This window comes from Wasmannia auropunctata, unplaced genomic scaffold, assembly GCF_000956235.1.
Source record: "Wasmannia auropunctata unplaced genomic scaffold, wasmannia.A_1.0 LD336095.1, whole genome shotgun sequence".
NCBI lineage: Eukaryota > Metazoa > Arthropoda > Insecta > Hymenoptera > Formicidae > Wasmannia > Wasmannia auropunctata.
In genome coordinates, this window is record NW_012026795.1 from 2,126,925 (window position 1) to 2,150,637 (window position 23,713).

Here is a 23,713-nt window from a genome sequence, read left to right on the forward strand (position 1 = left end):
CCTTTGCCCGGAAGAGGTGTGACGGCTCCGCTCTTCTTGAAAAAGTTCCGCCATTACCGTTCCCCGTCGTCGTTCCCGCCCCTCTCGCGCCGGCAGAGCGACACGCCGTCAATTTTTTCGGGCCGTTTCCAGAAGAACCGTAAATCCAACCGCGGGATCGTTCGTCCATTTCCGGACCGTTTATTGAACGTCTGATATACGGCACAGTCGCGGATAGCGCGCTCAAAAATATCGCGACGTCACCTTCCATATTTTATTTAAACAGAATTCGTGCTCGGTGCAGCAAGATTAACGCCGTCGCGATATAGCTGCACCCGGTGTTAATAATTGCTCGACTATTTTCGGATCGACTTCATCGGATGTGTTTCTTTAATATGTGCAATTCCTTCGTCGGATACCTCAGAGAAAATATTCTTTCGAAACTCTTCGATTTGTCCATTTCCTTTTGACATTCGTTGACATCAATAAAGGTTTAAAAAAAAAATCTATCTCTGAATGCGAATGAATATTATACAAATTAATAAAAGCGCGAATTTTTGCGTTTCAATATTAACCCATCAGTTTATTTCATCGAGAATTGATTCTCACGATATACCGTGTTAAACGTTACGCGCATCCGGTGTAAAGTTCGTGCCGCATCCACTCGGGTTTCGACGACGCCGGGACGTGCTCGCTTGCTCGGGAGTCGATGCTTCCTCGGGGCTGGGAGAATTCACTGTCTCCACTTTTCAGCACGTTCGAAGTCACGACTCGTCTATCGAGTCTGCCGCGAACATCTTGCGCCAAGGAGAGAAAGGGAGGCAGAGAGAGAGAGAGAAAGGAGGGGGGGGCTATGGATACAAACGCGTCACGTTCGATCGCTCCGGCGACTTATCAGCCCCGGCGATGTGCGACGGCAGCGATCGCATTTCGCCAGGTAGCGATAACTGCGAACGAAAGGAGACAATAAGTCAGTGGAAATCCTGCCGCGCCGGCATTTGTCATCTCCCCCTCTTCCCTCCCCGGTTTAGAAGCGATGGCGAAAATTTGGCGTTTCCCCCTTCAATCATCAGATAAATAAGCGTATCTGTCAAAGCAGCAGATATTAGTACTGAACGAAGAACGAGCAAATAAATTGGAATTAAGGCAATTTTAGTGATGTCTTTATGCGCACTGCTATTTGTTGAGATATTTAATAGCGAAGATAAAAAAATTAGGAGCAAGATCAGGAATTATCTACAATAAGATGAGTTTCTATGAAAAATATTCGTGACTGGGGAGAGCGATTATAATAGATACTCATATCCGGGAAACGTGCTGTGTATTCAGATACAATTCTCCAGAAGACTATTCTTCCCACGAGTTATTTTGTATGCAATACCGTCTCCGCGTAAAATTAGCAGCTCGGAATTCGCAGGTGTCTCTGAAAGTTGCGGATGCTAGGAATTGTTGAGACTGATCATCTGGTTGTCTAGAGCGGCAACTGAAGAGTACAGAGAGAGAAAGAGAAAGAGCACACAGAGAGACGCGTCACCGTCACCGTGAAGGAAATTATATAATTCCGCCGCGAGAAATTAATTATTACGCGACCGACTACAGCGAGCGACGTCTTTGATAACGACACGGGCGTCGCGGCGATAAGTATTCATCGACCGTCGTTGTCTCTTTGTCTCGCTCCTCCCCCTCTTTCCCGTGTCGTACAAACGACTTGACAAATCGGCAATATAGCGCGAGTTTTCTCAATTACGAAGTTGGCGTAATTGTGGCCGATTTGTTAGCGAAACTCTTCTCATGAGATGCATGGAATTGAAGCTAAAGATGGCATGCGGTGGTTTGCGAACAATCAATAGAATCAGGATCGATTCCTTTTTCGTGTATAAAAACATTGCACGACGGCGATTACTTCAGTTAGAAGTTTGCGCGCGAGATCAGCTCGACGATGTGTGAGGCACGTGGAGATGATAAAACCGATAGAAATGGTGAGAAGTGAGGCATAGAACGCGGCGAAAAAAATAAATGCATAAAATAAGTGTTCAATCATGATGTAAGAAGACAGGGTGAACCAACGCGCATACTGGCAAAAGCCAGCCAACCAAAATCTTATCCAAAATGCACATATATAATAAAAGTATAAGTGTGTAAGTGCTTTTTGCATTTTGGACAGGATTCTGATTGGTTAATAAAATATTGGCTACTGCGCATCTCTCAAGTTGATTCACCTTTCTTCTTACATTATGTGCTCAATGAGAGACTCTCTTACGACGAAACGTGCTGCGAAATCTTTTGATTCTATTTTTTTTTTTATCAATTTTGAATATAATACGCACTCGCAAAATTATCTAATCGCAGCGCTGTGTAATCTATTAATAATGGCAGAATGCAATTGCATGACGCAGTATGTTCATCGATCGCGGAATTTCACGAATCGCTCGATCTATCAATAAAATTCGCGGTAATTTTAACCGGAATACTACTGCTCTCTCACATAATTTCCTGCGTACACGCTTCAGACACGTCGGACTCTGAAACTGTGGAACGTTGTGTAAATTCCATTCCGTAAATTTCTTGACTCTAGGTCAGGGCCCGGATCGAACGTTACCATCGGCGGAATTATTTTTCGCGCTGTTACTCCAAACGCGCCGTACGTTCATCCGGTGACCGGTAGCGGAACGTTGTCCGCAAAATCCGCGTCGGTGCCACCGCACCGGTGCGCACCGTTCTCGTTGGCATCGTTTTCGCGAAACACGAGGCGGGTTAAAGGTCGCGCCCGTCGGTCGCATCGTTTTCGCTGGGCGAAAGTTATCGCGAATAAAAAGCAGGGTACCGGGGAACCGGGAGGGAGGGGGGAGGGGGGTTGCGCGCGGTCGCTTTTAACGGACGGCGAAAAACAGATTCCGCGACGTTATTTTTCATTCCTGTCGGAAAAGGAGCAACGCGGCGTTTCCCTCCAATCCATATATATCCGAGCGGTTGCCACCAGTATCGAGCGAATGTCGATAGACTGCTGCTGCGGCCCGACAGTCGGAATACAAACGGGGCTGCGATATTGCCATAAAAATATCCAGCCGCGTGTACAAAGCTGCCGGCCTCCCCTCCCCCCTCCTCACCCCTTATCCTCCTGTTCCTGCTCGCGTGCGTGTCTCTCCTCTTTTAGCTTTTCCCCTCGCCAACCGCCCCAAGACGAACACATCCCGTTCGGAGGCGCTCTCTGTTTGCGTAAACCGCATGAAACTCTGTCCGAGTTCAGTTAGGACGCATTGATAGATGTATCATAAACATAGACCTGGACGCGGAAGCAGGCAGAATATTAATGATGCTTTCGGGAAGTATTTTCCAATCCTTTCCGGGATATTTGAACAGTTTTAACATGGATGGAATGTTTAGATTGTTCCATGGCAGCGACTGTGAATTTTTTTTCAAGAAATTTTTGAATGTAAAAAGGAAGCAGTGTATAAGAATGTATGAAGAATAAAAACCATACTTTAAGATAAAAATATCACATTTTGATTTTTAATTTAAGAATGCAATAAGATCAGAGAGTATCATTTTCGAAGAGTACAAGAAAAAAAAACATTAATTAAGTGCTAATTTCAGTTGAAAGATAATCTTGATAAATATAACGGAGAGTGTCGATATATGAGATGAGTTCAACGACAGTTTCATGTAATAATGAGGAAGAACGGGATGAAAAATGAAAGCAATTCGTTGTATATCTCGACAAGTTATTACGACCGCATCAACTTCGATACGTACCCGTGATGGACTTCAATTAGCGTGCGCATATTAATGCTCCGTACACATACACATATACGCTGACGTATGCAACGTACGTGTGTATGTGTGTTGTCCGCACGAGTGAAACAAAAAGGGCACCCGACACGGCGTCGGGAAAAAATTATAACCGAAATCGTTGCGCGCCTACGAAGCTGCTTTGTCCACTTTCGTATGCGTACATACGTGCTTGAATGCGAGAGCGCGTTGCATAGAATGAATACGTTTGCATCGTGTGGTTTGCAATTTGGATGAAAGGGGAAACCGGGAAAAGCTTACATCGATCGCGTTATCGCCGGCCTGCGTGGTGTAATCAAGGTTTCGCTTTCTGAAGCGCGTCTCTCGACTTAATAAAGTTTTCAGATGAACGGAATTTAGAGTGACCCTCGAGGAAAATGACATGCGAGAGCTTCGCGCCGGGGCGCAGAGAATCGAGATTGCATTCTCTCAGAGCGACTCTCGATATTGAATCTCTGCAAATGGGCAATCAGTCACTCTGGACAATCGGAGGATTTTTTACTTCAAAAAATGGCGCGTATGAAAAATATAATTGTGTATTGATTATACACAGTCCTCCCATTTCTTCTTGTATTTCTATCTGATATCACTCTAATGTTATTCTGTCGGTGCTTTCTTATGCAATTTTACAATTCCTGGTATATCTCAAAATATATATTATTATTAAAATACATGTAAAATTGTATTAATATCTAACTTTTATTTTTTCAATTCTTTGTCATTGGGGAAAATTTTTTCACTGCGCTTAGAATTCGAAGAAATTCTCATCGAGTGCGCATTTGAAAATTTTAGCTGCGAGAGCGACTCTCGATAATAAAATTCTCTCGCTAAAGCATCTAGTTAAACATTACGCGAAGTTTTGCGAAGTGGAAAATTTCGAGCTTTAAAAATATTGCATATTTCCACGTCGTGAAAATCAGGTCACTTTTAGCCAGGAAATCCAAAAATGACGGCATTGAATTTACATTCACCCGAATAATATCGCTAATAAATTCGTAAAGATTATCTACTGTCCATTATATCGCTATTGATATCAAAATAAAAGTTCGAATCTAGGGAATGGAGTTTTAAAAATACGCTGCTTCTCCCGTTTAAAATTGTGCGGCCGCGCGTTCTTTCGAGTTTTATTTTTCCCCGCTCTCGATACTCGGAGTTCAATTAGCGCGCATACACGTACACACGCATATAGCGTGAGCGAGAGAGTGAGAGAGAGAAACAGAGAGAAGTATTGCGTTTCACCTGTCAGAAACGTAACCAGAAATGAATCTTGAATTACGCCAAAGAATTTTATCTCATTAATATAACCAATAAAATTAGTACGTATCGCGCTTTTGTTCTTTATATTTATCATTGCGGATAATATAAGAGGACATACAACACGAAAAATACAACGATCTCTTTCTTTTCTTATTTAAGAAAACAAAGAGGTAGTTTAAGGGTGCAAAAATGCATTAGAGTGCATCCCTCACTCCCACCCCCTCCCCTGCGGGCTATAACTACACTTCGCGCCGTACACCCGCGTCATGCTGCGGTCGTGAAGCGCACCCGAAGCTCGCGCGCACCCGTCTTTCCGATTTTTATTTTTTCGTCGCATAACATCGATACCGAGAGTTCAATTAACACGCACATAAATGTTTTGCGCGGGTGTGCGCGGGCCAGCCGGTAAAAGGTCGGGGGAAAAAGTTGTCAGAGAGCGGCTGTGTGCACATATGTATTGTATATCCGCGGGCGCGGGTCCGCGTATACGTATATACAAGCGGGATACCGCGTGCACAAAGTGCATGCATACCTCTTTTTGTACATGTGTGCACACAAAAGACGCGGACTCGTAACTCGTGATTTAAGTTTTGTATAAAAGGCGTAAATCGAACTGCGGAATCACGCGCGACGAGACTTATATTGCCCGACGCTCGACGTGAAATCGCGGCGTCGCGAGCTGTATAAAAAAAAAAATCTACCCCTTTTGTACCGTCGCTCGGAAAAATAGCGAAACCCAGTCCAGCGCCATGCGCCCGCAACGACGCTGTTTGTTATTTTTTTCATTACCTTCGTTTGCGCCGCTTTGCGTACTCGTTTTTCTTAGTATCAAGCGCGCGATATTTTCGGGATATTTTCGGTGATATTTCGATCTTGCGCCGTTAAAAGCGCGTTATCGCCTTTACGCGCTCGAAAGAATATATTATATCCCTTTCTGAATACGTTATTCTCTTCTCGAGAGCGGGAATTGTTCGGAAGTACTTTGCCTGAAATCTTTATCCATCGTTATATCATTATACACGAACGAAAATAAGTGTATCGTTATTTCCATTGAGGCGCGGGAACGGAAACGCGGTTATTGAATATCAATAGTTTTACTTACCCATTATTTTCTCTCTCATTAGAACTGTTATTCTTCCGCGACACAGTTTCGGAAACTTACGAGCGTGTCTCTTTTCCGTTTGAAAACGGCTTATACTTTTGCGACTGCTACTGCTCGCGACCCGGAATAATTGAATTTTCTTTCCTGACCGTCGCGCGGCAATTTCTCGAAACGAACGACACACGTTGGATAACGAACGCGCTGCGGAGCGATTATCGATCCTCGGCCATTTCGGTAATTTCGAATTTTCACCGCTCGCGTTCCTCTGCAATTCTTTTTTTCCTCCCTTCCCTCCGCTCCCCCCATCGCTTGCGAGCATTCCAATTAGCGCTCGCATTAACATTGCCGATCGGCGGGTTCGAACGAACGAACGAGGACCATTCGCGTCGCAAATGCGGGAGGACATGTAACGCGCGAAAAACGTCGCAAAATTGCGTCGACGGCGGGACGGGTCGTTTCATGCACGCGGTTTCGGCACACGGCGAAACGCGAAAATCGAACAAAAGTCGTTTCGACAGTGAGGCTTATTTCCGCGCCGCGTACCCGAAAACGGGCGTCCCGAAGTTTCGAACCCCGATGCGACGTGTCGTTAGAATCGATGATCATCGACGTATAGGACGACGGAATCCGGCATGCGTATATTCGGCAGATAGAGACCGGATGCGGCTGGAGCCGATCGGTCGGAATTTTTGGGCAAGCAATCCAACCGGGTTTGTACGCCGTCGTGACCGTTAGACCAATTGAAATTACGAACACACAGCAGTAGTGAAACGAATGGATTTGGCCGCCGTCGCGCTGCCCTTTTCGGCCTATTATTGCCCGTCGAGGACGATTAATACTCTAGCCGAGGAGGAAAATGGAAAGCGAACACACGGCGGGGGCGCTCCATTACTGCCGAGCGAAATTTTAATGCGAGATCCTTTGACGAATTTGCGGTCGATTTCCCCGAAAGAGAGTATCTCTGATGGATTTGATGGCGGAGAGGCCTCTCTATAGACGGAGAGGAGCGTGTTTCGATGGAAAAAAAATTTCGAGCCGCAACGTCGCCGACCGTGAAAAAATTCGAGGGTGTTAGCGAGTAACGAGAACCATACCTTTTCTCTCTTTTTTTTTGGATGAAATAACAATATCGGCTTGACAAAAATCTCGGCCTTGTCAGTGCGCATTGTTGTTAGACTGTTATCACAATTTTTTCGGTAATTCCGTGTACGGAATCTATTACCGCATTATGGGAAAAAAATAAATTAGAAATAGAAGTTGTTTTGTTCGGAATTTCGATAAAAAGCATTTAAAAGTTTTTTTCAGAATGTGTGTTGACTCGGAATCGGGCGGAAAAACTTTCAGTTGAAAAAGGAAGCTAAAACTAAAAAAAAAAATAGCGTCCTCGTGATGCTTTGTCGATGGCGTCAACGAGGAGTCATGTTACCGGAAAACATCAACGGGGTTAATACGTTAATATCGAGTATACGTTTCATCTGCAAGCTGATAAGCGTAATTCGCGGCGGCGGACATGTCCAAAACATACGGGAATTAATTCGAATGGTCGGGAAAGAGAGAGGGCGAGGAAGGGTAGGGGGGGGGTGAGAGACGAGTAAATCGGACGGCGCGAAAAATTAGCCATTTTCGCGCGATCGCGCGAAATTCGAGCAGGTCGTTCGACGAGCAGCCGGCCGTCCGACGGGACCGATTCCCGGATCAGGGACAAGGATATCATTATCCAATCGACTGGCAGGCAGAGCGCCCGAGCCTGTCGGCGCGGCACGACTGTATCATTGTGCAGTGAGTAACGCTCGGTGCACACGGCCGGTATATATATGCATCACTGACAGATGATTGAGCGCGACGATTGCCGGACCGGAGAATGGTGGAGTCGGCATGGACCGGTAAAAGCGCCGACCAACGAAGCCAGCCGAGGACATCTCGCAAAAGCGCGGCAGTTTGGAGAAATACGACGATTGATAAATCGGAGGCATTTGTACGCGATATTTGCAACTTAAAACACAACACAGTTTTGATTGTGAGTCGAAATCTCGACTGAGAGTTAATCTCCATTCTTGTTCTAAACATTCAATTATGTGCTTATTCCACAGAGAAGAAATACAGAAAAACAGGGAAAACGATCTTATTTTATTGTAGAAATTAATTTACCGTTTATATATTTAAATTATTATCTAATTATACATACGTTTCACGTAAGTGGGGTGTAAACGATCGAACGGCAATTTAATGTATTGCGTCGTGACGGGCGCGAGCCGCTTTTTGATTGCGCGATAATTTCCCCATCGCCGCAACCGCCGTTCATGCTTCATCGGCCTGTTCTTGACACCATCGGAATTAGCGTGTTCGCGGCGGTTATAATTTTGGAACAGATGTATCATCCATTTTGGTATATAATCAAACAATAATCACGTCGTACAGGGCGGAGAAGTTTTTCGACCGCCGCGAGGGATATCCCGAGCGAGAGGGTATCGAGCGGTCGAGTTACGAGACAAGCCGAAAAAAATACGCGGACGTAATTGCGAGACTTAATTGAGACGCGCGCGCAGGTGCGCGGGCTTCAATTAAGTGTCGCCTTTCGGACATGTACGCGATTTAATTAAATTTACAGAGGACGGTAATTTTTTTTAGACGACCCGTAGATGCGCGCGGGCCATTTAGAGGCACCGCAGAGTATATGCATATTTACGCGCGAATTAAAATTGCCGGGCGGATCCCCGGGTGCGAGCGCGTGGACGGAACTGTTATTTTTCGCGTCGCGACCCGTCCTGAGCCCTCGCGAGACACTTTACGTAAAAGTATTACAGCTACTGAGTAAAATTGAGATTAGAAGTAATAAGAAGAATTATAAACGTTGCGGGAAATGGAAAGATAATAATCTCCTGCGCTTGGTGCAAACCGCTCGAGGTAAGGCGTATCCTGTCTCTTTTTTAAAAAACCAAAAAAAAAAGGAAAAACGTAAAATCGCGCATCAGTTTTTACGAGTATGAGTAGTTGTGAAATGATTACATCTGGTATAACCGAGTTCGATTAACGATTTATAGTGTCACCGACCTGCGTATCAAAGGTAGTTCGTGTCCTCCGGCAAAAAACCGATCGGTCGACATCTACATCAAAAGTTACAATAGCCCACCGCGACGCGACGGGGTAATACGCAGTGTAATATTCTCGCTCGAATTTTTGGCATAAACGCTGCAGATACCCCGAGGGGTAGTATTCACCGCGGTCCAACGCGACGGGGCGGCTCGAAGGGTCAAAGGGCGTCGTTAACGCGGTCAGCGCACTCCGGTCGCGTATCAAAGTGCTCGAAAGTTCAGCGGTTTCAGCTTCAACGGCGGATTGCTTGCTCCCCAGGATTAAATAAAAAAAAGGAAGAGATAGAGATCAAGAGAGAGAGAGAGAGAGAAAAACAGAGAGCAGAAAGAAGAAACAAACAAAAAGGTGGAGGCGCGTGGGTTAAAGATCGCTGCGCCGCGAGTCTTTTATTCGTTTACGTTCAGCCGTTTCGTAGCGAAAAACGGCCACGCGAACTCGTTTCGCGCGTAGAATTCCCATTCGAAGTGCTTTGCTTTCGGCTTGTTCCGAGATTTAATTACAAAAAAAAGGGGAAGAAACACGCGAAGTTTCCCGCGCATCCATCGCCTGCTCGTTAGAGAAACGTGGTGAAGTCGATAGAAACGTCTAAGGTCGATCGTGCACATCCCGTGTTTTGCATAAGCAAGCGGATACGACGCTCGCAATACTCGTGGAATTTTACCTGCGAAATTAAACGTGAACAAAGTAAATTTTCGCTCTTCGGGTTGAGAGAGGAAGAGCAAGCGATAATATGCGGATCAAACCGCACACTTGTGAAGCGTACAACTTATTATCGCTATTCAAATAAAATTGAAGCAAAGTTTTATATATATATATATATATATATATACATATATAAAACGGAAAAATATATAAAGTCTGGAGAATTGAGAACTGCTGCAGTAAAAAATGGTTATTCCAGTAATGATTATTCAGGTCGTTCTCCTTTCCCTTTTGCCGATTTCTGACGAATAGCTACGAATTAGCCGAGGCGAAAAGGGTGTCAGCGGAGGTCCTCCTTAGAGGTCCCCCATCGACTCTCACGTCCCCAGGACTCTATATCGATCGAATCGATATCGTGGTCGCGGATCGCTCGTCTGAAAGACGGGTTCCGGCGTACGGTCGAACGCGCTCTTTCCTCCGTCGCTCGCGCGACGAAAGTAGGTAATGGCTCTTTGAATTTAGCTGGCGCAGAAAATGGAGACCCGCTCGAGGAAAAAGATAGAAATGCAAATGCGCCGCGCACTCAAGATGACGACGACGAGTTCGCGTCGTCGCGGTAGCATCCCGTACAATTGCACCCGCGCGCTTTCTTCTGCAATATCATCGTCCTTTTCCACGGCGAATTTTAGAAGAGTAAGACGTTTATTATATCTCCAGGAGATCCAACATTGTCACCAGAAATACCATGGCAGAGAGAAATATGATAACAATTATTATAATAATAATGTTGAAAATAATTATAATTATAATAATAAGATCGTGGGAGAATAGAATTTGTTACATATTTCTTCAAGGTTTAGGTCTTTACGCGAAACCTTTCGTCAATCTAATCATTTGCGTGTACATTAGCAAGATGAAACGTAAATTATACATTGCGGCTCTAACGGTTTAATCTACTGCTAATTAGTAGCTTTAACCCAGCCTCTGGAGAGGGATATCTATCTGCCGACGTGTTCGCGGATAAAATATCTTCTATTCCCTTGGATATCCCCGTATCCGGTAATGCCAAAACTGTTACGCAAAATGTTACGTAGAATTTCACTAAAACTCTCGAAGGACCGTTAGCTGCTCAGAGGGGAGGTATCATAAATTGTTATTCTATTCTACTCGATAAATTCTCGCGAGTCACGGACGAAATTTTGCACGGTGAAAACTTCGCCTTCGGGCCGACTGGACCACGTAAATCGCGGGTAAAGAATGGAAAAGCGCCCGCCCCACCCTCCCAACCATATCAAAAACTTAAGAGAGGTCAGGTCCAGTGACGTAACTAAGATGGAGGAAAGATATTTGTCAAATTTCTCAGTAGTAATGTACATCGTATTCATAAATATTGTAATCTTTTAGCAGCTGTAGAGAAGTAAATTGGACTTTACACAGCTCGAACAGCTTTAAATTAATGTGCAGAAGATTTCTGTGTAGAAATTGAACTTTCTCTTTAAAAAATTATTACTGCAGACTAATAAAATTTATACGAGAATATAAAATTAAACCATGAACTGGAGTACAAAAAATGATCTTAAATTATATATTTTATAAATATTTCAGTTTACAGTTTTACGAGCTACAGTGAGTAATGCATCATAATACGTTTTACCAATTCTTATGAAAAAATTTATAAGTTTAAAAAGATATGTAGATCTAAATAGCGAAGATCTGAAATATAGATTTAAGAGACTTGAGAGACATTCACTGAGTTCAGTTTCTCTCTCTGTGACATTATTTAACAAATTGTCAAAACATTTTCCTGCCATGCATGTAGCGGAAATAAATTGCAAATAAATGGCTGTTGGAAGAAAAAGCTTGGGCAAGCTTTACCGGGCAAAAAGTACGTAGCATACGCAGGAGAAAGAGACGGGGGATGCGCACTTAAACTCCAAACTTGCCTCTGGGTGCACGTTCACCCAGTTACGCCACCGACCAGACCGGGCTCTCTCTCTCTCTCTCTCTCTCTCTCTCTCTCCTCCATGTTCTTGGCGTCGCGCGCAAAAAGCGAATTCCATTTCCGCACACACCCGCGCGTTTTGCACGCCCGGCCCGTTTGTAAACGCGAAATCCACGCGCTGCAAATACCGGGCGCGTCCGAGCGTCGGATGAGCGTCGCCGCCCCGGGGCGACCGACGTCGAGCGTCGAGAGGGTAGAGCGAGAGATTATTAACCCTTAACGGGCCCGCGTTGAGGGGTAAAAAAAAATGGCGTACGTATGTGTGTGGTGAGGAATGGCGTGACAGTACCGATCACGGTGCAATGACTGATCCGCTAACGAAATGAAAAAGGATGTTGGATGTCACATTTTTTTTTTTTGCTAACGCCCGGATTGCATCAAGCCGAATTGTGGGTTTCCGCGCGCGTAACGATTAAACCTTAAAATGATAACCTGCTTGACACACGTCGCACGGGAAGGTAATAAAAACCATGGAAAAATGAGGACGTATTTTTCTTGACAATAGCGAGTTGAAGTACGATGTGGCTCTAACGCTGATGGATTTTGGAGATGCAGATAATTTTCTCATGTCTCCCGAATATTATCGAAAAACTGGAATAGAGAAACCGTTGCGAACATTTTGAAATGTAATTCTGTCGCGTATCTTGCTTCGTTTCGATAAAGATGACAGGGTTTTGTGACACACGTTAAGTGAGAAAATATCGTTTTACGTTTATGGATACGCAATTAGCGTTATACGCCGGATTGATTTCATCGGCGGCCGCGGTGAAAAATCAAATATATTTTTCATGCGGACGGAAAGTTCGTTTACCGAGTAATTTTGACATATGAAAGTCGTCCATTTAATGGTCGCCCATCGAATGCATTTCGGACGCACGTGTGATTAAAAGGGTTCGGCCGCAAAGCGGTTAGTAACGTAGGCTCGTTAAATCCGCAGCTGGCGACATCAATTTAATGGCACAAGAAAATTAACCGCGCTTTCACCTAATAAGATTAGGATTTATTTAATTCTTGCCACTCGCGTATGCGCGTAAAACCCTTTTTGGCGAAACCCCTCTTGATTTACACGAGCCACTCATTTACGTGATTACAGCTGAAAATGTTACCGAACTCGACGGTATTAAATAACTTTATGGCTATACAGGGTATATCCTAAATAGCTATACAGAGCGTATCTTATTAATTATATAACATTATTCCTTGTAAAAAATAATCGAAAAGTCCTGAATCATTTTTTTTCTACAATGCTCAATGACACAGTCACTACTACAGTAATTATTACTTCATTGTAGAATTAAATCGCTCTTAAATAGCACTCACTAATATATAGCATTATACCTTATAAAATAGTTGAGTCAAAAAGTCCTAAATTTTTTTTTCTACAGTGCTCAATATAGCTGTAAATACTGCAGTAGTGATTGCTTCATTGTGCATTGAAAAAAATGGATTTTAGAGGACTTTTCGATTTGGTTTTTTTTTTTACAAGGAACACGTTAATTAGTGGGCTTTCAGATACACCCTGTATTTCTCTTACTTATTCTGCGGACGCGAATGGTAGCAGCCGATAAATGTTATTATGGCTTTACATATTGTTATTTAAATCAGCGGCATGCATGAACAAATAAAACGCAATACAAACTCCGGTCATTACTCCTTGATATGAATTTCGCTTGCTATAGTCATAAAGAGTACACCGATGTACAGATTGCGAAACAGCAAATAATCGGAGTTGCGCCTGGATCGATAAACTTGATCAAATTAATTATGCGCCGACATAGAACCGCGTGTTTCGAAATCTCGGTATGTGTGTTCTGCGTTCTTGGAACAAACGTGTATATGTGTATGTGTACGGAAAAATAAAAATGATCGCAATACCGCAGGAGCGAGTAAGACAAGTGATGATGTACGAAAGTGTGGCTTTCGCGGAAATTGGAGGCTCGAGCACGCGCGGGTCAGTGCGAGCACACGAACGTACACACACACACGGATAGGCCGGAGCATCGGGCTCCGGTTTCCGGTGAAACGCCTAATCTGTATGTATGCGACGCATTTACATGAACAGAGCGGCCGAGTTCGCCATGCGCATATCGCGGCCCATGCTAATGGACGAAAGGGTAATCTGTAATCGCTAATTACATCGAGTTAAACCCGACGTATTCACCCTGAAACGAGGGCTGGGCGTGACGTTATATTCCATCCCGTTTCACCCCGCGTCCCCCATCCTCCTCCTCCCTCCCTCCCTCCCACTCCCCCCTCCCTCCTCCCCCGCTCGCGACTACCGCGTTATGATTAGTGCGAGCGATAAGTCGAGATGTCTGGCGTATTCTGCCACGCCGGTTATCCGGGAACGATTAACCCTTTTCGACCCAGCGGCTCCAATTCAATTCGCATATTTTACGTCCTATCGCGGGACGTATAGTCGCACGATCGGAAAATAGCTAATATTTATGTTTCTATGTGCAGACCCAAAAGATTACGTCACACACTTTTATTGCTATTTTGTCAATATTTTACGTCTACATTATATATAATATTTTGTAGTTTATGACGTATATACGAGGAGACAGAATGTACAAATATCGATGTGCTCTTCGCACTCTTTTCCTTCTTTTTTTTTAATGCAACCGGCTAATGAGTAGGAATAGCAAAGCGTCGAAATGTGGAAAGAGATAACGAGTCGATTTTACATGATGCATATGCGCACGGTGACATTTTCGACACCGACGAGGATAAATTCATAAGCAATGGATGTGAATATGCCTGCTCAAAAGACTCGGGCGAATGTATCTTTGAAAAAAAAAAAATAATAAACAATTTCATGTCACATGAATATGTTGGCGACTGCGTTTTACCCATGCGACAGCAGTCGTTCCGCTGTGATAGAAAAAAGAATTGTCGCGTGATACGCGACGATATCGATCAGGTGTTTCGTTCGAGAGCCCGTATAATTCGCGTTTCTGCAGTGGCGAACAGCGCGAGCGTCAAAAAAAAAAAAATAGAAAGAAAAAGGGGAAAAAGATAACGACAGAGCGGGACGGAAAATAGGTTGAAATGCCGCCGTAAACATTTGTATAAATAAATGTAAATCTGCCCGGTGCGCGCGCGAGAGCGTTACGTGTATAAAACGTGGACGAATAAATGTAAATCTCGCTTTTCGGAAAATATCATGCTCGAATCAAATCTCCGGACGAGATGTTTCGGTCCTCCGATAAATAGGGGGAGGGGGAGGAGGACAGGTCAGAAGAAGGTATGGGCTTAACGATCGGCAGAGTAGTTTTGCGCGCGCGGTAATTGATGGTTTTGCCGCGCGGAGCACAAGCTGATTACGCTATGATGATAATTAACTGCGTTTATAAGCGCGTTATGAACGCGCGCGTGCTGCGGCGCGGCGCGACGCGGCTTCGTGCCTTCGCGGCGTGCGTTGATTAAAGCTCGAGTGACGCGGCGCAAAAACGACGACCCAGGCGACCCTTTAACAAAATTCTCCGGCCGGGTACAGAGATCCCGGATCAGGGAGAAAAAACATACTTTATCCTTTTCGAGGAGCGCGCAAACTATACGCCAGGAATGAAGGGGAAATCCCGCCGCCGCGCACCGCGGATACGCTAAGCTCGTTATCGACGACGATATATATTATATATCTCGTTACCCCCCTCATGCGCCCCTCTCGGCGCAGACGATAGCTTTTACGGAATTCCGCCTCGTGTTTAGAAATGTAGATGGGATAAGATGCTTAACTACGGAATATAGTTGTTCAATCCATTGGACTGAGGGAATTTCCGTGGAAATTCAAATGCCTAACTCATGAAATGTAAAATAGAAGTACGAAGGAATTCGACTTAAAAAAAGATTCTTAATGGAATATTTCGGATCTCTGGCGAGAAACTTTATGGACGCGTCCTCACTTTGAAGTCACTTCTTATATTTAGCAAAGATAAAGTCGGAAGGAAGCCACCACCTGAGTTTGAGTGATTCTTAATGTTTAACGTTGAATCTTTTTGACAAATAGATTGCCTAGAGCCCGTATCAGACTACGCACTGGAGATTGAAGATCGCAAATTGGAGATTAGTTAATTCAGTCAAAATAAAACGAATTAAAATTATCTGATTAGTCAAATTTTAATTCTCAATTCGTAATCCTCAATTTCCAATTCGTAGTCTGATACCGGCTTAGTGAAACACCGCATTTGAAAAGGATGTCTCGACGATACCAAGATCACGACCGTAACAGAGGAATGTCGTGTGCGATATGTGCTTTTTACCCTAAAATGGATATGCGATGGCATCGAGACGCGCGTGTAGGCCGACCTAGGCATGATTATTCGCGACGGTTATATTACACGTTGCTCTATTAATTCCTCCGGTGTCTCCGCAGCAGACGATGACGTCTGAATCGGACACCGGTGTTCCGATTCCAACCGCATGTTGTCGCATACGTAATTCGCGCCTCGTGCACGCCGATGAGTCGCGTTGTGCTCTCCACCTGCCAGCGGCGGCCCTCGTCGAGCTGCATAAATAATATGGAGACGCGCGGATAGTCTTTAAACCCGTCGGTTCGCGTGGCACTATGCATTGATAGCATCACCTCGTCGATAAGTTTGTTGGAAGTTTTAGGGGAGCGTTACTTCTATCCTGTCACGTAACGTGACAGGATAGAAGTAACGAAAGTTTAAGAGGATGAGGAAATGGATAAGTAAGTTCGCACTCGCGTTATTTCGATCGACGAGAATCGTAGGAATAGCCCGCATCTCGAGCTCCATAAGAGTCAGAAAAATTTTGAGATACTCTACATACATATATAAGGTAATTGAAGCGAAATCAAATTAGGCGAAATGTAAGAAAAGAGAAAATGCAAATGGAAAAATAACATTGCAAGAGACACAACAGTGATTTATAGTAATGAACCGAAAAACTAATTGAAAATAATGAAAATGTAGGTAACATAGAGAGAGTGAGCAGCTAGACAGAAATTTATAGTGGAGATTACGGTGCAGATAGAAATACAGCTCTGCAGCAATATATTATATAAAATTAGGCAAAAATGATAATAAAGAGAGAAATGTAGAATCAAGTATCCTATTATAATTGTAAAAATTAGATTATAATTATAAAACACTGAGAACGCAAGTTAGCACTTTAATTTAGAAAATGAGAGGCACTGAGCGTTTTTCCCTTTTAAGGACTCGGGCTCGCAAGTTTCTGCGAATAATATAAATCCCGCAAGCGGTAATCTTCTAATAAAAATGATTGATAGAGTAATTCCAGTTTGGAACTCATCGGTTTGCCGTGGGTATAACAACGATATCTGGTTCGTTCCAATAAAATCATTGACAGCATTAAAACAATAAAGAAGATAAACGACGGATGCGAGGCGAGGGAGGACGGGCGAAAAGTCTATTTGTGGCCTAAAACTCATTAATAACGGCCGGATCTCGTAATGCTGCGTAATACAGTTGAAATGAGAAATGAGTAACGGGGTCAGGCGCGCGTGGAGGACACGAGGAAGTTTCGTATTCGCGGGGATCGCATAATCCTTTCCTAATGACGCGACCGTTTTTAGCTTTAATACGCGCGCCAGTGATACGGCGGCGAATATCCGACCGCGTTTTCCCCGGCCGCTACTCGCGTAGCATTTCGTCGCGCGGATTAGCAGTCCGCGCTGAAACGTATGTAAAGTCGCGCGTTATATACGGGGTACACGAAAGGGGACAGACTCCACGCGCTCTAGATTTCGCCCTCGTCTGTCTGAAAGGGAGCAGATATCACCCGCGCTACGCTCATCCGTTTAGGCTTTCACGTGTTGAGTATCTCGATAATTAAAGTCTCGCTAAATTCTGCTTCCGCTCGAGAAGAAGAGCGTTCGAAAGTTCGCGTGACGTGCTTCTTCCACGTCCTCGGGAGTTTTTTTTTTTTTCAACGTTTTATCATTTATGTCGCACGAAAATTGTCTCGAGAAGTAAATATATCTTTTAGATTTAATTTTCGACATCTGTCATGTTGACACGCGTATCAGTGAATTTCCGAACACTGTATACGTGGCTTAATGCGGACATACGGAGTGCATCAGCGCGACACTGGTTCGACGAGGCGAGGCGAGCTTTCGAAATAAATCCCTCCGTACGCGTAAATCACGCGCAAGCTCTTTTTTTTCTCTCCCGAAAACGCCGTTAATATTCCCGGCATTTTCGTGCGACTCTGTCACGCCGGGGCGATCGATTCCGGGCCGGATTTTTAGACTTCTGTTGACCCGGATTGTTATCGCAAGAAAAATACTCTTATCAATCCGACGGATCGCGTTTCCCGTGATCGTGCATGAACGATGAATTTTCAGATAAACGAAGCTGTACGCGATCCATCAGATCACCCGGCAATCTTGATCGAGTCTGCCCGATAAAAACTCGGCTTTGTTCCGGCCGCGCGGATTGAAACTACGTGGAGCGCGTAAAGATCGTGTTTAACAACGCTACGATAGTATCGATTATCAGTCACAATGGAGCATCTTCACGTAGAGAGAAAGGAAAACATCACCAGGGACGATTTCACAAAATCCCGTACACGCGAGGGTATCTCACCGGGTTTCACCCGATTGACATAGTGCCTATATCAAAACCCGTCTGGGTCGATATCGAATTTTTCTCCTGCCGAGGAAAACCAGAATTCTCTTTCTCTTTCTCTCTCACTCACTCCGGTCCCGAAACGACACCGGGCGTCTTCGCCCATTTCGGGGATCAGCCATCCCGTTTAGGTTTTACGGCGTACTTTGGGCCACGGCGCGCTCGGACTCGTCCGGGCGACCGACGGCGCACTCGGGCGTTTCCATCTAGAATAGAAGTTTTTACGCCCCAGGAGCTTATTATCCGCGGAACAGCCGCGGGCGCTCGTATTTCCGGATATAATTTAGCCCGGTCGGGCGTTTCAGCTGCGCGCGGCAGGCTTAATTTCGCACCTACGTGCGCGATCGCGGCCAACGAAAACGGAAATAACTTTACCTTCACGTTACGAGCGCGAAGGGAGAGAGAGAGGGAGAATGAACGAGCGCGTTGCTCGTCGGTCGGTGGTGCGCGGCGCGGTGAGCTCCGCGGAAAATAATTCAACGCTCTTGTCGTAAAACCGGCATAAATTGGGTGCGGTGTGCGCCAGACGGTATCGATTCCCTGAGGCGACTGTCGACAGCGTTCTATGCTAGAACGTATAGGACCCGGGGAGTTTGTCCACCGTGCGCTCTCGACAGTGATTCTCCAGTGAACGAAACTAGAATAGATCTAGAATTGACGCGCGAATTTTATTCCTTCCGAAAATTACTTCCGAGTTAGAGTGTGTAACTATCGCAATATTTGTTTATGCCACTCCAAACAAAACTTTTTATTACCTATAATTGATTGGAACTTTCCCGTTTGTTGTTTGCAGACGTCGCGACGCAGCTTTACCGTCATCAGCGTTCTCCATCTGTTCGTCCTGGTCGGCCTTTTCGCCCTCGGCACAGCCGAGGCACGGACTTTCTGCCCCACCGGCTGCACATGCGACGACGACACCCTGGTGGTCTCCTGCGTGGGCGCCAATCTGGACGTAATACCTATTGCGCTGAATCCAAGCATCCAGCGAATAGTGTTGAAAGAGAATCGCATCAAGATCGTGGACGCGGCAGCCTTCCAGTTCTACGGCGATCTGAAAAACGTCGATCTCTCTAGCAACCACCTGTTCACCATACCAAACGGCAGTTTCGACGCCCAACGACACCTCGTGGAGCTCCATCTGAAGCACAACAAGATCTCGGCGCTGACCGAGAAGACATTCCAGGGTCTGAAATCCCTCACGGTGTTGAACCTACGGGACAACTACCTGGAGACGCTGAAGAACGGCCTGTTCTCCTACCTGTCGAAGCTCGAGGAGCTTGATCTGGGCCAGAATCGCATATCGAAAGTAGAGCCAGGCGCGTTTCAGAAATTAGGCACTCTCCGGGTACTGTACCTCGACGATAATCAATTGCGAACCATTCCATCGCCAGCCCTAGCACCATTGAACGCCCTCGCTGAGCTTCACATCGGCTGGAATGCCTTCTCCTCGTTGCCGGACGACGCGTTCAAGGGTCTCGAGCAATTGGCGGTGCTGGACATTATGGGTGCCGGGCTGGACAACATCAGCGACGGAGCGTTTCGCGGCCTGAACGCCCTTCGTACCCTGAAACTGGGCGCTAACAAACTGCGCGAAGTACCGACGAAACAGTTGGCGGTGTTGCCGCGCCTGGAGGAGCTCACCTTAGGCCAGAATTTCTTCACGATTCTGCGATCAGGAGCCTTCCAAGGTCTGTTGACGTTGAAAAAGCTCGACGTATCCGGCGCCAAGCTGCTTACCACTGTAGAAAAAGGGGCCTTCTCGGATAACGCCAATCTGGAGACTCTCGTATTGAACAGTAACAAACGGCTGGCTACTATGGAGGACGGTTCTTTGGCTGGCTTACCGAATCTGAGGCATCTAATGCTGCGCGACAACGCCTTTGTCACATTCTCGGAATCGTTGGTCGCCTGGAACGAATTACGCCGACTGGATCTCAGCGAGAACCCACTGGTGTGCGACTGCAGTCAGTTATGGCTGGCGGAGATACTTGTCCCAAGGAACTCGAGTCCGGTGATATGTGCCGAGCCGCCCGAATCTAAGGGCAAGCCCATCAAGGGCATGACCGCAGACGAGCTGGGCTGCGCCTTCTCAGATTCGCGTAAGCAGGCTCTGTTGGTGACGGTGTGCGCCACCGGGCTGGCCCTCTTCACCGGTCTCGCATTGCTCCTGTATTACCGATATCGTAGACGCGTGCGGGACGCGCTCAAGGACTACAAGTGGAAAAACCGTGCGATATCGCGGAAGGAGCACGAATACCAGAAGACTTTCTCCGACGACGAGTACATCGTTCGCTCGGCGCACGCCCATCACCATCACCATCACCATCAGACACCGCAGTCTCAGCCGGTGCCGACGCATCATCATCATCATCACCTTCAGCAGCTGCAGCAGCAGCAACAGCAGCAGCAGCAGCACGCTCAGATAGCGGCCGGTATCAAGCCGATACCGGTGACGGAACTGTAGCTAGAACTTCGGGCAGCGAGCCCCGGGACCGGTGGGGTCTGGTTCCTGCCTCACGGCAGCACCACCCTTGCCGAGGGCTTCACCTACATCGACGGCGAAACGGCGCGCCAGATGCGCCGCCCGGGAACGCTGCCCGTCGCGAACAACGCGTCCGGTCACCGCGGAGGAGGGGGAGGAGGTAGTGGAGGTAGCGGAGGGGGAGGAGGGGTCAGAGGCGTCGTGGACGATGGTACAGCGTCGCTGAGCGCAGCGTCGATCGACGGAGTCACGTCTAGCGGCGCGAGATCCCATTACTCCAGTCACTCTCTGCGCCGTACGCCGCACTCGCAGCCGCAGCTCTCCGCCAGAGAGTCGGACGATCGGATACGGACTCTGGAGTCCGGACTTCAAAACGGAGTCCCGGCCGGTGGTCGCCATCAGTCGTCGCCGCCGCCGCTGCCCTCCAGGCACCAGCCCAACTGCGGCCAATCCTCGTACCCCACTCTGCCGGTCAACGGGCACGCCGCTCATCACTACCATCACCACACGAGAGAGCGCGAGAAGGACAGGCCGTCCGCTCGCGAGAGGAATCGCGAGCGAGATGCCGGTTCGCCGCCGCCTCCGCCACCGCCACCGATAACGTCGCACCGGTCCGATAAGCACAGGGAGACCCAACTGGAGATGGAGTTGCGCGACAACCTCGACATGGGCGTGATCGGCACGTACCGAGCGTAGACGATAAATCGGACGCATCACGTTGCAGATCGAGAAAACGGAAAGCAGGATCTGCAGTCCAGAAGAGACGCGATCGCACCGTGGAACTCCTCCGCATTGTTTTACATACGGAGGAATTCGCAATTGACAATTTGAAGAGATGGACGAAGGAGGCCAGCAGAGACCAATCAGAAGAAAGTTCCTTTCGTCGCGCGACAGAAAAAGAAGTGAAAACTGGTAAAACAGGAAGAAGACTGACGACACTTGACGAAGAATATCAAGAAGCACGACCAAAAAGATCGCACTAAAAGTGTGATCGTCATATCGCCATGATATACAATTTATTCGGGACATTCTATTCGTATACGATCGCAATATTAGTATCGTCGTGGATCGACCATCGTGAATCAATGATGCCGCGATCAGTCGAAAATCAACGATCGGTGTTAAAAAGACATTTGTTACTTAATACTTTTATTTAAGTTTTCGTAGAGAAAGAATGAAGCTAAGGTTTTAGATACAACATCTAATCGTCTTCGCGTTATCAGAAAAAAGACATTTTATAACGTAATTTCATACGGAAAAAACGATTTTACTGAAAAGTCTAAAAATTTTAATTGATGCAAATATCAAAATAATTTTGTTGGAAATTTAAACTGATTGTGCTGAAATATCAAAATTCAGTTTACAGAAATGCTCATCAATTTTTAGGTTTCAACAAAATTAATTTGATAGTCCAATAAAATTATTTTCAGATCTGTGTCCAGCAAAATCGTTCTTTCCGTGCAGTAATGCAAAATCCAAATATGAACAATTCTTCGTAGATTATAATTTCACGTTTGAAAAACGTTAAATTATATTTTTCTACTGTTTTTTTTTTTTTATTACTTTTATCTTCTTTTGGCCTGTAATGAACGTATTCAAGCAAGCAAAAAAAAACCAATGAGCTCGCCATCGTAATCAAAAGGTGCGGATAAACTTCGCGTTAAGTATATCTGTAAAAAGATGCCGCATCTTTTTCCGGAACGAGATGGCATTCCGAAAATTATACACCTCGTCTATAACCCTAAGCGGTCCTTAATAAGCCCATCTTCCCGCGCGACTGCTTGAAGATTAATACCCTCTCTCACGTCACCGTGGGGAGTCGCCGTCTTAGAATCACGGAGAAAAGAAGACCCAACGGATACGGAATGACTTTCGCCAGGATTTTTATCACGTCCGTCTTATCACTGATGACCGCAAGATCAGCACTGTCGAGGATGAGTGATGCCAAACGGAAATCCCTCGCGGGTGGATAACCCGCGGGAAGACGGTCGGTCCACACAATCCCCCTCCCTCCCTCTCCCACTCCCGGAAACGACGGGCCATCGGCCACGTGGAGCCACTGTTGTGTTCCATGCGATACACATACATATATATACGCGTGAAAATTCTATACGCGCGGTCGACCACCTGACGATCGTGCAGCCGAGACCGCCGAGCTCGATCGAAACCGAAGTTCGATAGCGCATCGGTCTACGCCGAGTCATTCTTGAGGCCGATCCGAGGGCGTGAGCTTAACGAGTCGTAACAGCTTCGAAGATCCGAAGATCACGGTTCGGGGAACGGGAGCGACTCGTTAAGATCCATCGAGCGCCGCTCAATCGTTTTATTCCAGGCGGACGCGCAACCAAGAGTTCGTGTCGCGCGAGATGAGAGACGTGTATCATATGCAAGGAGATTGACCGTACTATAAGTAACGTAGGACGCAGCTATATAAATATATACATAAAGATATATAAATAAAAAAGTATATATATATATATATATATACATAAAACATAAATTATATATATATATTCTAAACGGTCGAATTATTTTCTAAATAAAAACACCAATGTACAGAGGCACGACGGAGACGGTATAGTTGAGCTAGTGTCAACGCGTCCTCGACTATCTTTAACTTTAAGAGATTCTAGATCGTCGTCGAGTTTCCGGATACCTGCCTACCAAAGTGGAAAAGAGAGAAAGCTAAACGAAGGAGAGAGCAAGAGAGGTAATCGGTAAGCGGGTATCCGCGTGCGATTTGATCCCTCGAT

General features: G+C 45.9%; 2 protein-coding genes across 2 annotated transcripts in view; both read left to right on the forward strand.

The window, feature by feature from the left end:
- The window catches only part of LOC105462691 (insulin-like growth factor-binding protein complex acid labile subunit), a 202,842-nt gene extending 181,900 nt beyond the window's left edge, over positions 1-20,942 (forward strand). Inside the window, exon 5 of the mRNA XM_011709493.1 lies at positions 19,272-20,942. Within this exon, the coding sequence (XP_011707795.1) occupies positions 19,272-20,942 (1,671 nt within the window). The remainder of the gene's footprint in view (positions 1-19,271) is intronic.
- A 111-nt stretch (positions 20,943-21,053) lies between these two features.
- LOC105462805 (POU domain, class 3, transcription factor 2-like) lies at positions 21,054-21,656 on the forward strand. The gene has a single exon (XM_011709655.1). It carries the CDS (start codon positions 21,054-21,056, stop codon positions 21,654-21,656), a length of 603 nt encoding a protein of 200 aa, XP_011707957.1.
- The last annotated feature ends 2,057 nt before the right edge of the window (positions 21,657-23,713 follow it).